At 42.0% G+C, this 15,067-nt stretch overlaps 1 protein-coding gene across 2 annotated transcripts in view; it reads left to right on the top strand.

The window, feature by feature from the left end:
* Positions 1 to 15,067, top strand: part of lmbr1 (limb development membrane protein 1) — a 316,729-nt gene that overhangs the window by 57,689 nt on the left and 243,973 nt on the right. The window contains exons 2-3 of one of the 2 annotated variants that reach the window (XM_072508213.1): positions 2,857 to 2,929; positions 3,755 to 3,799. Coding sequence is in view for 1 of the 2 variants with exons in the window: in XM_072508212.1 (XP_072364313.1) it covers positions 2,857 to 2,929 (73 nt within the window). In the remaining variant the exon portion in view is untranslated. The remainder of the gene's footprint in view (positions 1 to 2,856; positions 2,930 to 3,754; positions 3,800 to 15,067) is intronic. The other variant, XM_072508212.1, reaches the window with a different exon arrangement.

Below are 15,067 nucleotides of genomic sequence, written 5' to 3'. Positions count from 1 at the left end.
ATATTACCAAGATGAGGCTCACTGGAGTTACCTAATTCTTCAGCTTATGTGCCGGGATCGAACCCGGGTCCTCTGGGCCGTGAGGCAGCCGTGCCACCTCAAAAATCTAGTATTTGCATGTATTTCTGTCCACACAACCGTGTCTGACTTACTCATCGCTTTTCTCTTGTGCCATTTTTTACCGTTAGAAATTCACGGTAGCACAGTGGTTGCTTCTCAGCGTCAGGGTCCCAGGTTTGATTTCCGCTTGGGTCACTGTCTGTGCGGAATCTGCACGTTCTCCCCGTGACTGCGTAGGTTTCCTCCGGGTGCTCCGGTTTCCTCCCACAAGCCCTGAAATAAGTGCTGGTTAGGTGAATTGGACATTCTGAATTCTCCCTCTGTGTACCCAAACCGGCGCCAAAATGTGGCGACTAGGGGCTTTTCACAGTAACTTCATTGCAGTGTCAATGTAAGCCTACTTGTGGCAATAATAAAGATTATTATTATTCCTTTTTTATAGCAGTAATGGAAAAAGCACAGTATCAACGGTGTCCTATTGCTGTGTATTTACAGGCACTCATCATAAGGGTGCACTGCACTCCTTCCTATCACTCAAAATGGTTTGGGATCATTTACACCTCCCATCTTCCTCAAAGTAAAATTTCTAATGTCTAACGTAAGACTTCGGGGAAAAAAATCAATTATAAAATGTTCCACAATGACCTGTTAAAGATTTGTCTTTTGTATTTTTTTGGAGTTGCACTTTTTGCCTGAGGTTATGATAGCTAGTCTGTTCCCAAGTTAACTTCATCAGCTTGAATATTTATTTTTAAAATTAATTATTTGCACCTGTTTTTACCAAAGAAAAAGATGTTGCCAAAGTGAAGTGAAAGAGGAGGCAGTTGGGATGCTCTGATGCAATGTATTCTTTTAAATTGGATTTAAAACAAAATTGTTAGGGAAATGTGCAAACTGGAATGTTGGCTACAACCTAGAAGTTGGATGCAGATCAGAGATACAAAGGTTACAACATTGTTTGGAATTTGCAAAAATATATTGCAGTGCAAGTGTCTCGAGTTCTTTTAAACACACACCATGATCAATGCCATTTACTGGAACGTTGGTTGACCCAGTGTATAAGATGATCCAATTTTTCCAGCCTCAAAAGTTGTGTTTTGCATCTACTCAGTGTAGATTTTGACCCCCCCCCCCCCTTTCAGAAACAATATGCTATTCTTGCATTATTGATCCGGCGAGATAGGCTGCATTATGTAGATGCACATTAATGTAAAACACACCTACAAAGCAGACCTCGTATGGTGAATGACAAAAGAAATTAGTATTTTGACAACATAAAGAGGTATGAAGCTGGTTTCAAACTGAAAGTCATAATGTTTGCTAACTCGCCAATTAACTGTGCTGCAGCAAGGAATTTCAGTGTTAATGAAAAACTGTTGTGAGAATGGACGCAGAAGGAATCCATCTTGGAAAAAGATGCCAAAGACCAAATGCGGCAGGAGAACTGGGACCAGCCACAAGCTTAATCTTGAGAAGGATCTATTGGAATGGGTCCATGAAAATAGTCAGTGATTTTACCATCACCAGAATGCAATGCGCACTTGAGTGGGCCAAATCAAACTCTTCCAGCGCAGATTTGAGAGAAACACCTAGCTGCTCAAGCTGCTTTATGGAATGAAAATGTCTTGTGTTGCAGCAGACCAAGATTGCTCAGAGACTACCAAAAGACATCGATGCCAAAATGACCAGTTTTCAGTGATTCTTCATCCGACAGGAGAAAAAATACGAGCACCCATGATACATTGTCAACATGGATGGACTTCTCATGAATTTTGATATGCCCAGAGTTGAACTGTAGAGTGAAAAGGTTCCAGAGCAGTTCCACTGAAAAACACAGCACACGAGACGGCAAGATTCATGCTGGTCCTAACCTGCATGGCCGACAAAACAAAAGTAAAGCCTGCAGTAATTTTCAAGCATCAAACCATGCTGATCCAGTTCCCTGTAGGAGTTTTGTATATCTCCATGACAGCAGTTGGGTGGATGAGAATGGAGTAAAGTTATTGATAATGTGTAGAATAGGCATCTCGGTGACCTCAGTAAAGCCCATTAGTGTGAAACATGTTCAGATCTCATAGCCAATGAGATAATGAGTCACCTGCGAGGAAACAACTCATTGCAGAGTCTGACATCTGTTCGACCTTTTGGATGTGTGCCTCAAATGGAATAGATGGATGGTTGACTGAGGTGAAGCTTCAAAGAGTGGAAATATATGTGCTCCCCACTTCAAATGGTGGGAATTTATTCAACCACAAACGATCATTGGATTGTTAAAAAAATGTGAATATTAATTCAGTGGATGGAGAGGAAGATTATTTGTTGTAGAGGGTTGATTCTGAAACTGAGAGCGCCACATCTGATCCAAAGTGGGGAACCTTGCTTGTGTTGATGCCATAGCCAAAGTGACACAGTGAAGTCAATGACCACTTTGCATTCAATGCTGAAGACAATACATTTTGTGTTTTAAAATGCTCATTGTGATGGGTATCTTTGTATGATTAATTTATTCAATAAACTATGCCACATTAATTTAGAATGAATTGCTGGTGTTCTATTTTCACATTTCAAAATGGGCAACCAGCCACACCCACATTTTATACTCTGCATACAAATATTTTTGCAAGGATTTTTGGAGGCTTCAGAAGTTGACTTCTACACTGACACCATAGTACATGAAATAAGACACCATCGTACATGAAATAAGATATGAGCCATTTTTCGTAGCAATTTAGAAGAATAAAGTGCTGGTTAATGCTCAAATTTGTCTGAATGTTATTTTGTTCTGTTTTCTTGCAGATTTGTTTCCTTTTGTTTGCTATTCTGTACACAATCTCCTACTTCATTATCACCAAATACAAGAGGAAACCAGGTTAGTATAGATTTGTATTTTGTGCCAATTTGAATGTTGAAGTTGCAGTTGATGGAAAGACTGGGAAAGCAAAAGGTGAGTCACTCACCACAGAACACACCACCTTTGACCTGACTTGCTGGGATTTGCAGGTGGGATTGTCAAGGAGAGGTGGTTAGAATCACTATTGTTGGAGATGGTCATTATCTGGCATTTGTGTATTGCAGAAATTATTTGACGCTTATCAGCCCAAGCTAGAATGTTGTCCTAATCTTGCTGCAGCCTCCTTCTGCTCAAGCCTCTACTCTATGTAGTCTTTGCCTTCAGTTTGACTTCTTTAATGCTCATTGCTGGGCACCTGAACTCCACTTTGCACAAACTCTACTACTTTATTTTATTATGTCATATTCATTCTTTTTTTCATTTGTTCCCTGCACATTGCTTGTTACAATAATTATTATTATAATAGTGACTGCTCTTTAAAACTAATTCCCTGACTGTGACTGACTCGTTATGCCCTGAGAGCTTGGTCGGCAATTCAGTAGATTAATGTCTGTTTCTTTTTGCCCAGCTCTACTCGATGGTTCCTGGTTTCTTTGTTGCCCACAGAAATGTGACCCTGCAGGCCAAAGCACTGAATGAATATGCTGCTTGATGTGTTGTCTTAATGCATTATCCATCCCCAATGCCTTTATAGCTTTCAACATGGTTAAACATACTTTTTCATTATTTTTTTCACCTGTTTCCATGGCATGGTCTTCCGTTCCTACATGGTGCACATTAGATATAACTGCATCTCTGTTTGTTTTCCTTCCATGATCTAATGGTCACCTTCATTGTTCCAAGGTACCATCTTCGATCTGTTCTGATGAAACCACACAGACTTGAAAGGTGAACCTCTATTTTTCTCTCCACAAATGCTCTCTCGAGTTGCTGGTTATTTGCAGCATTATTTGTTTTATTGCAGCTTCTGTGTACCTCTGATAATCTTATGACTGCAAATAAGACCATAAGACATAGGAGAGGAAGTAAGGCCATTTGGCCCATCGAGTCCACTCCACCATTCAATCATGGCTGATTTCAACTCCATTTACCCGCTCTCTCTCCATAGCCCTTAATTCCTCGAGAAATCAAGAATTTATCAACTTCTGTCTTAAAGACACTCAACGTCCCGCCCTCCACCACCCTCTGTGGCAATGAATTCCACAGACCCACCACTCTCTGGCTGAAGAAATTTCTCCTCATCTCTGTTCTTAAGTGACTCCCTTTTATTCTAAGGCTGTGCCCCCGGGTCCTAGTCTCCCCTGCTAATGGAAACAACTTCCCTACATCCACCCTATCTAAGCCATTCATTATCTTGTAAGTTTCTATTAGATCTCCCCTCAACCTCCTAAACTCCAATGAATATAATCCCAGGGTCCTCAGATGTTCACCGTATGTTAGGCCTACCATCCCTGGGATCATCCGTGTGAATCTTTGCTGGACCCGCTCCAGTGCCAGTATGACCTTCCTGAGGTGTGGGGCCCAAAATTGCTCACAGTATTCTAAATGGGGCCTAACTAATGCTTTATAAAGCTTCAGAAGTACATCCCTCCTTTTATATTCCAAGCCTCTTGAGATGAATGACAACATTGCATTTGCTTTCTTAATTACGGACTCAACCTGCAAGTTTACCTTTAGAGAATCCTGGACTAGGACTCCCAAGTCCCTTTGCACTTCAGCATTATGAATTTTGGCACCGTTTAGAAAATAGTCCATGCCTCTATTCTTTTTTCCAAAGTGCAAGACCTCGCACTTGCCCATGTTGAATTTCATCAGCCATTTCTTGGACCACTCTCCTAAACTGTCTTAATCTTTCTGCAGCCTCCCCACCTCCTCAATACTACTTGCCCCTCCACCTATCGCCCCTGCACTTTATTTCATCATTGATATGACTCAGGAGATTGTTGAGTGCAAAAGAACATTTTTCAGCTCTTCAATAACAAGGCTGAAGCTATTATTTTCTGTTTCTACCAGAAAGTTTGCACATGACACACTGACCTGTATTTTGTGCAGGTGGAATCCAAAATTGTGCGTTCTCTGTGTCCTGTTTAAAGAGTTTCAAACCTAACATCAAATCCATGTACAAGATTGCTAAGTCGACCTCCCCACCTAGGAACGTAGGAACTTAGGAACAAAGGAATTAGGAGCAGAAGTAGGCAATTCAGCCCTTCGAGCCTGCTCCGCCATTCAATCAGATCATGGCTGATCTCTTCCTGGTCGCAAGTCCACCCCCAACTTTTGCCTACCTCCATTTAATCCGTTTAAAAACAATCAAAAATACATCTATCTCTTTCTTGAAAACCATTTAATGACTCAGTTTCCACCACATTATGGGGTAGCGTGTTCCACAGTTCTCCTTCATCTGAACTGCCGCTGAAACCCTCCTTTGTCTTCATTACCTCAGCTTTGCTTCTTTAGTACTCTTTATAGGACTCTGTTCCACATTATTCATAATCTGTGACTTTTATGTTGTGCCTATTTGTCATCACCGATCTTGTTCTTCCATTTGTTCCTTGCATGCTGTCCAGTTGATGCCCTTGAAACCAGCCACTATCTTACTTACAATAGTCCCATTATGAAATCAGAAGTTGGTGATTGCAATAGACCTGAGAATAGGCAAAGGGTCCTAGCTGGACTATTTATTTGGCACAAACACAAAATCCTGAAAATGGAAGAAAAAATTACCACAACCATATTATGCTGGGTAACCCGAGATGATTTTACTTACTGATTAGGTAGTTCCTGTAGTGCAATCGACATATAAGGCATAACTTGGTTGTGCTTTGGAAGTAAGGTGTGTGCGCACAGAAAGTGTACATGTCAAATATTTGAGAGGTAGTTTGCCACTTCATACATGCCTTGTTGCCATTGGCAGCCTGACTAAATGTATCAATCGATGTAGAAATATCAGGCTGGTAATCCTGACTTGAAAATGTTTCAAGGGAAACTCCTGAAGATAGACATAATACAAAATGACATCCCTGTGTAATTTTTTTTGAAGTAATGAATTGAGATAATTTCACCGCGGATGTAAAGTCTGTCAGACTGCATGCGAGAGCAGCCAGATAATTTGATACGGCAATTGTGAAGAGCTCATCCAAGTAAAATTTGCTACATTGGAGGAAAGACGTTTTGATCAGGTATCTCTTGTATTTTAAGTTCTGTCAGTTGTAGATAGGCTAACTGCAGGTATAAAAGTTGCATTTATGAGTGCCTTTATTGTCTGAACAGATCTGAAATTCTTTAGCTGGTTATTCTGGCTGCGGATGCTCTGTGAAGGTTGTTTGGGGTCGGAGATTTTATTAATGAGACCCTTTCACATATATTTTGTACCATCTCTCTCCGATCATCAGATTTTCTTGCCCAGTTCATTTACTTATGGTCTCGTAGAACTCCGAAGGCCATTACAAAACTCCTTTCATGCATTACGTGCCTAATCTGAGGCAGGGATGGAGTCTGGCAATGTTTGAGGGAAGAAGGCGGCCTTGAGGTGGAAGAAGGCGGCCTTGAGGTGGAAGAAGGCGGCCTTGAGGCGGACGAAGGCGGCCTTGAGGCGGACGAAGGCGGCCTTGAGGGTTTGTGGGCTGATGCCCTAAGTAGGGTAAATTCCTCTTCCTCGTGTGCCAGGCTTAGCCTGGTCCAATTTAAGGTGCTACATAGAGCACACATAACGGGAGCGAGGTTGAGCAGGTTCTTCGGAGTGGAGGACAAGTGCAGGAAGTGCAGGGGAGGCCCGGCGAACCACACACATGTTTTGGTCGTGTCCGGTATTGGAGGGGAGTGGCGGGAGTGATCTCGAAGGTGGTGAAGGTCCGGGTCAAGCCAAGCTGGGGGTTAGCTATATTTGGGGTAGCGGATGAGCCGGGAGTGCAGGAGGCGAAAGAGGCCGATATTGTGGCCTTTGCGTCCCTCGTAGCCCGGCGTAGGATTTTACTCATGTGGAAGGAAGCGAAACCCCCCGGCGTGGAGGCCTGGGTAAACGATATGGCAGGGTTCATAAAACTGGAGCGGATGAAGTTTGCGCTGAGAGGATCGGCTCAGGGGTTCACCAGGCGGTGGCAACCGTTTCTCGACTATCTAGCGGAACGTTAGGGGGAAAATAGATAGCCAGCAGCAGCAGCCCGGGGGGGGGGGGGGGGGTAAATTGTTTGTGTTCTAGATGGCGGGGGGGGGCACTATTTCGTGTTATTTTGTTAGTTCACTATTTTATTTAAACAATGTTATCTACCAGTTATTATGTTACCGTTTTTGTTGATTTGTAAGGGGGAAAAATTGTGTTTGAAAACTTTAATAAAATATATTTTAAGAAAAAAAGAAGGCGGCCTTGAGGTGGAAGAAGGCGGCCTTGAGGTGGAAGAAGGCGGCCTTGAGGTGGAAGAAGGCGGCCTTGAGGTGGAAGAAGGCGGCCTTGAGGTGGAAGAAGGCGGCCTTGAGGTGGAAGAAGGCGGCCTTGAGGTGGAAGAAGGCGGCCTTGAGGTGGATGTCGGACATGAACAAAAGAAGAATACCTCATTCAACCCTTCATTCAGAACAAGTGACAGCAAACATTCATCATCATTTGTTCCCAATACAGCCTGTAAAAAATAACTAGATAACCATTAAGGGCCAACAAGCCCAAGCACAGACAAAAATCTACTAAGGTTAAATGGAATTGGGAAATCTGAATGTGAAATGGCAGAATAATATTAACTGATTTGTCTGAAATCAGTTCTATTTTTTTGAACTGGACACTTTTATTGAAATCTGAAAGTGGAGGAGGTTTTTTTATTATTTCAACTGTGTATACAATATGAATGACTGCCAGGCCCTGAGACATGGGAGAAATACAATTACAAGAGACAACTTGTCATTGGGGATTCTAGCATTCACCATGCATGCAGGTTTGCTGGATGGGTAGCAGAGCATTTTGTTTGTACTTCGAGCATCTCCTATTTGTGAATCCGAAGTAGTTCTATGTAAGCCTTGTAGAGCTTCTACATAGAATTAGAGGAATATACAGCACCAAAACAAACCTTTTTGCCCAACTGGTCCATGCCGGTGTTTGTGCTTCACATGATTCTTCTCTCACCCCATCAGAGCAACCTTTCTTCTTGCATGTTATTTTTTCCATTATTTATGGTCATCAGTTCTACATTCTAACCACTCTCTGGGTAAAGAGGTTTCTCATGAATTTCCTATTTCATTTAATCGGGGATATGGCACCAAAAGGGTCATTTGGCCCTATTGGTCCATGCTGGTTTTTATGTTCATAGAATCATAGAATTTATTCATAGAAGGAGGCCATTTGGCCCATCAAATCTGCACCGGCCCTTGGAAAGAGCACTCCACACAACCCCACGCCCTATCTCCATACTTCCACCCGATCCGCGTAGCCCCACCTAACCTTTTTGGATTGATTGGATTGGTTTGCTGTCACGTGTACCGAGGTACAGTGAAAAGTATTTTTCTGCGAGCAGCTCAACAGATCATTAAGTACATGAAAATAAAATAAAAAGAAAATATATAATAGGGCAACACAAGGTACACAATAACAGCAGCATCGGGTGAAGCATCCAACGGTGTAGTGTTAATCAGGTCAGTCCATAAGAGGGTCGTTTAGGAGTCTGATTAAAAACAGGGAAGAAGCTGTTTTTGAGTCTGTTCCTGCGTGTTCTCAGACTTTTGTATCTCCTGCCCGATGGAAGAAGGTGGAAGAGTGAGTAAGCTGGGTGGGAGGGGTCTTTGATTATGCTGCCCGTTTTCCCCAGACAGCAGGAGGTGTAGATGGAGTCAATGGATGGGAGGCAGGTTTGTGTGATGGACTGGGCTGTGTTCATGACTCTGTAGTTTCTTGCAGTCTTGGGCCGAGCAGTTGCTGTTCCAGGCTGTGATGCAGCCAGATAGGATGCTTTCTATGGTGCATCTGTAAAAGTTGGTAAGAGTTAGTGTGGACATGCCGAATTTCCTTAGTTTCCTGAGGAAGTATCGGCGCTGTTGTGCTTTCTTGATGGTAGCATCGACATGGGTGGACCAGGACAGATTTTTGAGATGTGTACCCCTAGGAATTTGAAGCTGCTAACCATCTCCACCTTTGCCCCATTGACGCTGACAGGGTTATGTACAGTACTTTGCTTCCTGAAGTCAAGGATACTAAGGGCAATTTAGCATAGCTAATCCTCCTAACCTGCACATCTTTGGACTGTGGGAGGAAACCGGAGCACCTGGAGGAAACCCACGCAGACATAGGGAGAACATTGAGACTCCGCACAGACCGTGACCCAAGCCGGGAATCGAACCTGGGACCCTGGAGCTATGAAGCAACTGTGCTAACCACGTGCTACCGTACTGCCTTCTCCTACCGTTGCCTCCTGTCCATGCTTCCTCTGAATCACAGCGTACGCTCATGTGCTTGGCTAGTCTCCCTCTGAATGCATTTATACTATTTGCTTCAGCCATTCAATGTGATATTTTGCAAGTGCCACATTCTCACCACTTTTAGAGGCATAAAGACTTATTTCAGGTCAACCCCCCCTGCCGTTTCCATTCTAGACAAACGAACTCCAGCCTGTTCAGCCTTTATATTTTTATACTAAATGTTTGTATCTATCTAATATATATAATCTATATGTAACGAAAGAGAAAATGCTGGAAAATCTCAGTTGGTACTTGACAAACTGATGGCCCTTTAAAAGAGCCATCGAGTTAGTCCCGATGCTCTGCTTTTTCCCCACATCCCATCAAAATCTTTCTATTTCAAGCATTTATTCCATCCCGCTGAGGTAACCTCATTAAAATATACACCATTTTTGAGTTTTGACAGGGTAGTTACTGAAACGCTGGCTGGAGTTTCTCGAATTAGGAGTCACAGCCAGATAGCGGTTGGCCATTAAAAAACACAATGAGAGGGTTGTGAATCTTGGAATTGACGACCCCAGAGGATGTGTGGATATTCCATTGTTGATTATGTTCAAACCTGAGATCTATAGATTATTTGAACACGTGAGGACTGGAGGGCTATGGGAATAGAATAGGGCATCAAGTGGAGTTGTCGAACGTCCACCAAAGTGGATCAGGTTTGCGAGGCAGTATGCCCTAATTGTGCTCCAATTGTGTTCTTATGACAGTTTCTGTTGCATCATCTTCCACCAGAATTTCAGGGAGTACATTCCAGATCATAACAGCTTGCTTTGTTAAAAAATGTTTTCCTCCTGGTTCTTGTGCCAATTACTTCAAACCAATGTCGCCTCACTGTTTCTCCTTATTTACTCTTATCAGAACCCTCCATGATGATCAACTCCTGTATCAGATCTCGCCTTAATTGCCTTTGCTCTAGTCTGAATGTGTAACTGAAGTTTTTCATCCGTGGTATAATTTAAATACATGCTCTCTAGGACTTTAAGATTGCCCTTAAGGAGTGGTAGATTGCCCTTGAGGAATGATACACCAAATTTGCCAGAATACTCTAGTTGGGCCCCTAATAGTGTTTGATAAAGGTTGAAAATTCTTACTTTGCTTTTGCATGTTATGGAAAGACGTTTTGTGTCTTGTTAAAATGGTTTTTGTCTTGTCCTGTGAATTCAAGGAATTGTGTTCGTACTCCTGTTCCCGGGCTTATCTGTTCCAGCAACCTCTTTCAACCTAAAATAGAAACAGAAAAATGCTGGAAAAACTCTGGTCTGGCAGCATCCGTGGAGAGAAGAACATTGTTAACGCTTCAAGTCCAATGTGAACCTTCGCAAGAGTGTTCGGAAGTTGTTTCCAACATTTTCTATTTTTGGGGGGATTTCCAGAATCCACAGTATTTTCTCCTTTAAAACCATATAATTTGGTTTATATTGTCTCTCCTCATTCTCCCTAGCAGAATTAATCACCTCATACTTCAGTGTTATATTTTATCTGTCATGTTTGTTCTCGTTTCAACAGCCCATCAATGTCCTGCTGAACTCTGTTGCTGTCCCACTCGCTGTTTACATTTCCGAGTTTCATGTCACCTGCAGACTTTGAAATTATGCCCTGCATGTTGAAGTCCAGGTGATTAATATATATTGAAAAAAACAGTGGCTCTGACATTGACTGCCCTGAGGGATACTATTGCAAATGTCCCATCAGTCTGAAAGTATAAACCCTCAGTTCTGATTTCAATCTTGTAATTTTTTTTTTGCGCCTTCTGTGATGCTTCTATAATCATATAATATAGAGGCAATGTAGTATGTACAGTGCTCCGTGTAGTCCAGGCAGGCAAGTTAAATGTTACTTCTCCCTTTTCAATTCTGTTCCTCGAATAATGAGCCCAAGTGCTATGTTTCCTTCAAATATGGCCGTATTAATTCCTGTTGCTACTTCTTCTGGTTTGTGTATCTCTACGCTTAGAACCCTTTGCTTCTATACACCATCTTGGAATTTTCCAAGAACTAATGTGACCGCCACACCTATGCTACCAAAATGCACCCTTTACACATGGCTATATTGAAATTCATTTGCCATTTACATGCCCATTCAGCAAATTTACTAATGCCACCTTGTATTTTGTCATATTCTTCTTTGTTCTGACTATACTTTCAACTTGCTGGTGTCTTCAGATTTTAAAGTTGTAACTTTGAAACTTACAATTCCTTCATGCAAACTGAACGACACTTATCCTTGTGGAACACCACTTCCCACCACTTACCTTTCTGAGTTAACTATCCTTATCTTCTCTCTGTTTTCTGTTTTGCAGCCAGCATGCTAACCATTCTGCTCCATGTTCTGCTGCTCTACATGCTAGGACCTTAATTGCGAATCTGCTATGAGGTACCTTATTTGAAGGCCTTTTGAAATCCATATGCTAAAATCTGTTATGTTACCCTAAAGTCTATAAGGTTGGTCAATCAGGACCTGGCTTTGAAATCATGCTGACTGCTTTTGGTTTCTAGATGTTCTTCAATTTTATCAGAGAACCAGTTATACCAGATAATTAAGAGTACAATGCTACTCTTCTGCCCTTGAGCTGTTGATTTTGCTTCTGTTGGACTGAATTAAGTGTTTAAGTTTCATCAGACTCCGCACAAACAACTGCCATGGGTGTACTTTCTTCTGCTTGATCATTTAAATTCCATCGTTTAAATGGAACTAGCATGATCGGGATTAGAAAACCTGATTCTGTAATCCATGTTCTTTGTTTGGGGTTGGATTCCATTCTTGTGTGAGTTACCTTTTCCAGTTAATCTAGGCAATGAATCACTTTTATTCCTGAGTAGCAGCAGCATGGAAATCAGAGAAAAGCTGTCACTTCTTGAATGGATAATAGGAATTTTTGTGCGAATAATTCCAATTTAATGTTCAGATTTAGCACTTTCAGTTCCGTGTGTTTTTTTTTTTTGTTTGTTCATGGGATGTGGGCATCGCAGGCTATGCCAGCATTTATTGCCCATCCCTAATTGCCCTTGAGGGGACAACCACATTGCTGTGGGCCAGACCAGTTAATTTCTTCCCGAAAGGAAGAGTCCGTGAACCAGATGTTTTTTTTTGTGACAATCGACAATGGTTTCATGGTCATCATTAGACTTTTATTTCTAGATTTTTATTGAATTCAAATTTCACCATTGCAGTGGCGGGATTTGAACCTGGGTCTCTTGGTTACTAGTCTAGTGATAATACCACTACACCATCGCCTCCCCACAGAGAAGACAGAAATACAAATCCACCCTCCACTCAGGAGGCGGGGGAACAGGGAACAGACGGTTTAGCTCGGCTGGCTGGACAACTGGTTTGTGGTGCTGAGCAAGGCCATTTTTTAAAATATAAATTTAGAGTACCCAATTAATTTTTTCCAATCAAGGGGCAATTTAGCGTGGTCAATCCACCTACCCTGCACATCTTTGGGTTGTGGGGGTGAAACCCACGCAAACACTGGGGAGAATGTGCAAACTCCACACACACAGTGACCCAGTGCCGGGATTGAACCTGGGACCTCGGCGCCATGAGGCAGCAGTGCTAACCACTGCACCACCGTGCGGCCCGTGATCATAAACCTCAGCCTCACCCCCACCAGTCTCCATGACTGCAACCAGCCTCTCTTGAATCTAATTTGCTGCTGAATATTGAGCCCCCCTGTTTCATGCTCCCAGTCTTTCAGATCTCCTTTGTAGCTGAGCTTTTGATAATTCCCTGGCCTTTAGGCAGTTGCATCCTACTAGATGCTGTTATGTTCAAGGACCTTCCCTGGTCACAGCTCTAATGTGCCTCCTGTGCTGTCATAGTCATACCATGGGCTCCCCTGCCTCCATATAGCTGCAGTTTTTGTATTTCCTCAATGCTGCTGAAGCCAAAAAGTAATTTTGTAAACCAGCTGTACCCCACATCTCACTTCTGAAAGAAGCTCCCAAGCTTTGAAAGCAGAGAAATCCTCAATATTGCAGTTCGACCCCAAGGGCCCTCTTCCCGCTACAGCAGTATTTACTTTACGAAATGCAAGACTCCCCTGACTACTGCTGTGTTACTGAAGTATACACTCCCAATATCCCGCAACATAGTCTCACAACATGCAGCCAGCTGTCCCAGTATTCCATTGCCTTTCCGGTGCTATCCCAACCGAAGTGCATTGTTCCAGTACTGCTACAGTAGTAGACCACCCTTACCCATTCCTTAGGATATTTTCACGATTTTGACCATCATTCAGGGCTTCATATTTCTTGCACCTTCATCCAGTGCTGCCATATCATAATATCTGTTTCCACTGCTGACAGTGCCATTATTACTTGACTGTCGGTGGTAGACATTGGGAATCGTAATTTTTAAAAATCATATCTTTATTGAAAGGCTTGATGGAGGAGTTTGTCTTTCTCTGTTCATCGTTTTGTGGTTATTTGTACAGTGCCTCTTCTACCAATACCATACATTTGCCTTGTTTTTCTCCCACTTAGAAGCATAAAATAAACTAGCTATTCTATAATAAAAATGAAATTTGACATTCAATATTGTCAAGCAATAACCCTGCAGTAACACGTGTTGCAGTGTAAAACAGTCCATTTGCCTTAAAGCAATGCCACAGAGCTTGTGTTAATGCAATTCTTTGCAGGTATGAAATTATTTTACATTGAGTAAATCAATTTCTGATCACATTTACTCCATTATGAGGTATTTGGATGCCATAACCACTTAGAACAGAATGTCCTGTTTACAGAAGCAGTAGTTTAGCCTGTGAATTTAACTTCCTTTCATATAGAAATGGAAAATAGTTGAACTCCAGTGGAGTTGACTATTCAATTAAATTCGTGACTGGATGCTTCTACAGAGCTGCACACTTTTAGAACTGTAGTTACTGAACGTGACAAAAGTACATATAATAGTTTGAGCACTGAATAGCTAACAGAGGTTAACTAGTTACAAAAGTGGAAATAAGCAGTTTCAATAATTCTTATGGTGTGAAGTTTGAAGAACAGCAGAGGGAAAGCAGCTGAGTGTCCCACTGTTCAGTACGAGGGAGATGGAATTGGAGGCAAGAGAGGAGATGTTGTGAAGGGGTCTGAAGGTAGTGGTTTTGCTGTTCTTTAAGTTTAACATTTGGAGATAGTTGCCGAATATAAAATAAAATGTCAATGTCTCTACAGGGTATTTATAATATACACAGCTAAGAGGCATGCTATTTGCCGTCTGACACTTGCTGAAATAAAATGGATGTTATCTGAACAAGCAAACTAATATGATCCAAGAACCCATCTCGAGCGCTGTAACAGGTTTTAAAATGATCCATAGTGCGAATAGCATGCAGTGCTGTTCGAGCTGCTATAGCTGAGAGTTAAAAATTCCTGCGTAGATTTTGGCAATGTATTGAACAAAGCTTGCATTTCTACAATTCCTTCCATGTCCTCAAGGTGTTACATTGTGCTTGATGGTCAATTGTTTTTTTTTTGAATGTCATCAATGCTGTAAGGTAGGAAAATGCACTGGGACAACTCCTCCTTCAAATAATGACATGGAGTATTTTACATCCATCTCTGACAGTTCCCTGTCATCGAGTATTGCATTCTCAATTCTTTGGAGTGAAACTTGAACTCTTGAGGCGGATCTGCTACTGCTGAGTCAAAACTCAGACATTATGGAAGGTTTTTAGTTATTGTAAAAAATGAGACTAATTTCTCTCCTATTTTCAGTGAGAAA

The sequence above is a fragment of the Scyliorhinus torazame genome, chromosome 6, assembly GCF_047496885.1.
Source record: "Scyliorhinus torazame isolate Kashiwa2021f chromosome 6, sScyTor2.1, whole genome shotgun sequence".
In the NCBI taxonomy this organism is placed as follows: Eukaryota; Metazoa; Chordata; class Chondrichthyes; order Carcharhiniformes; family Scyliorhinidae; genus Scyliorhinus; species Scyliorhinus torazame.
Note: the sequence above shows the minus strand (reverse complement) of the source record. Positions and strands in the feature narration are given on the sequence as shown.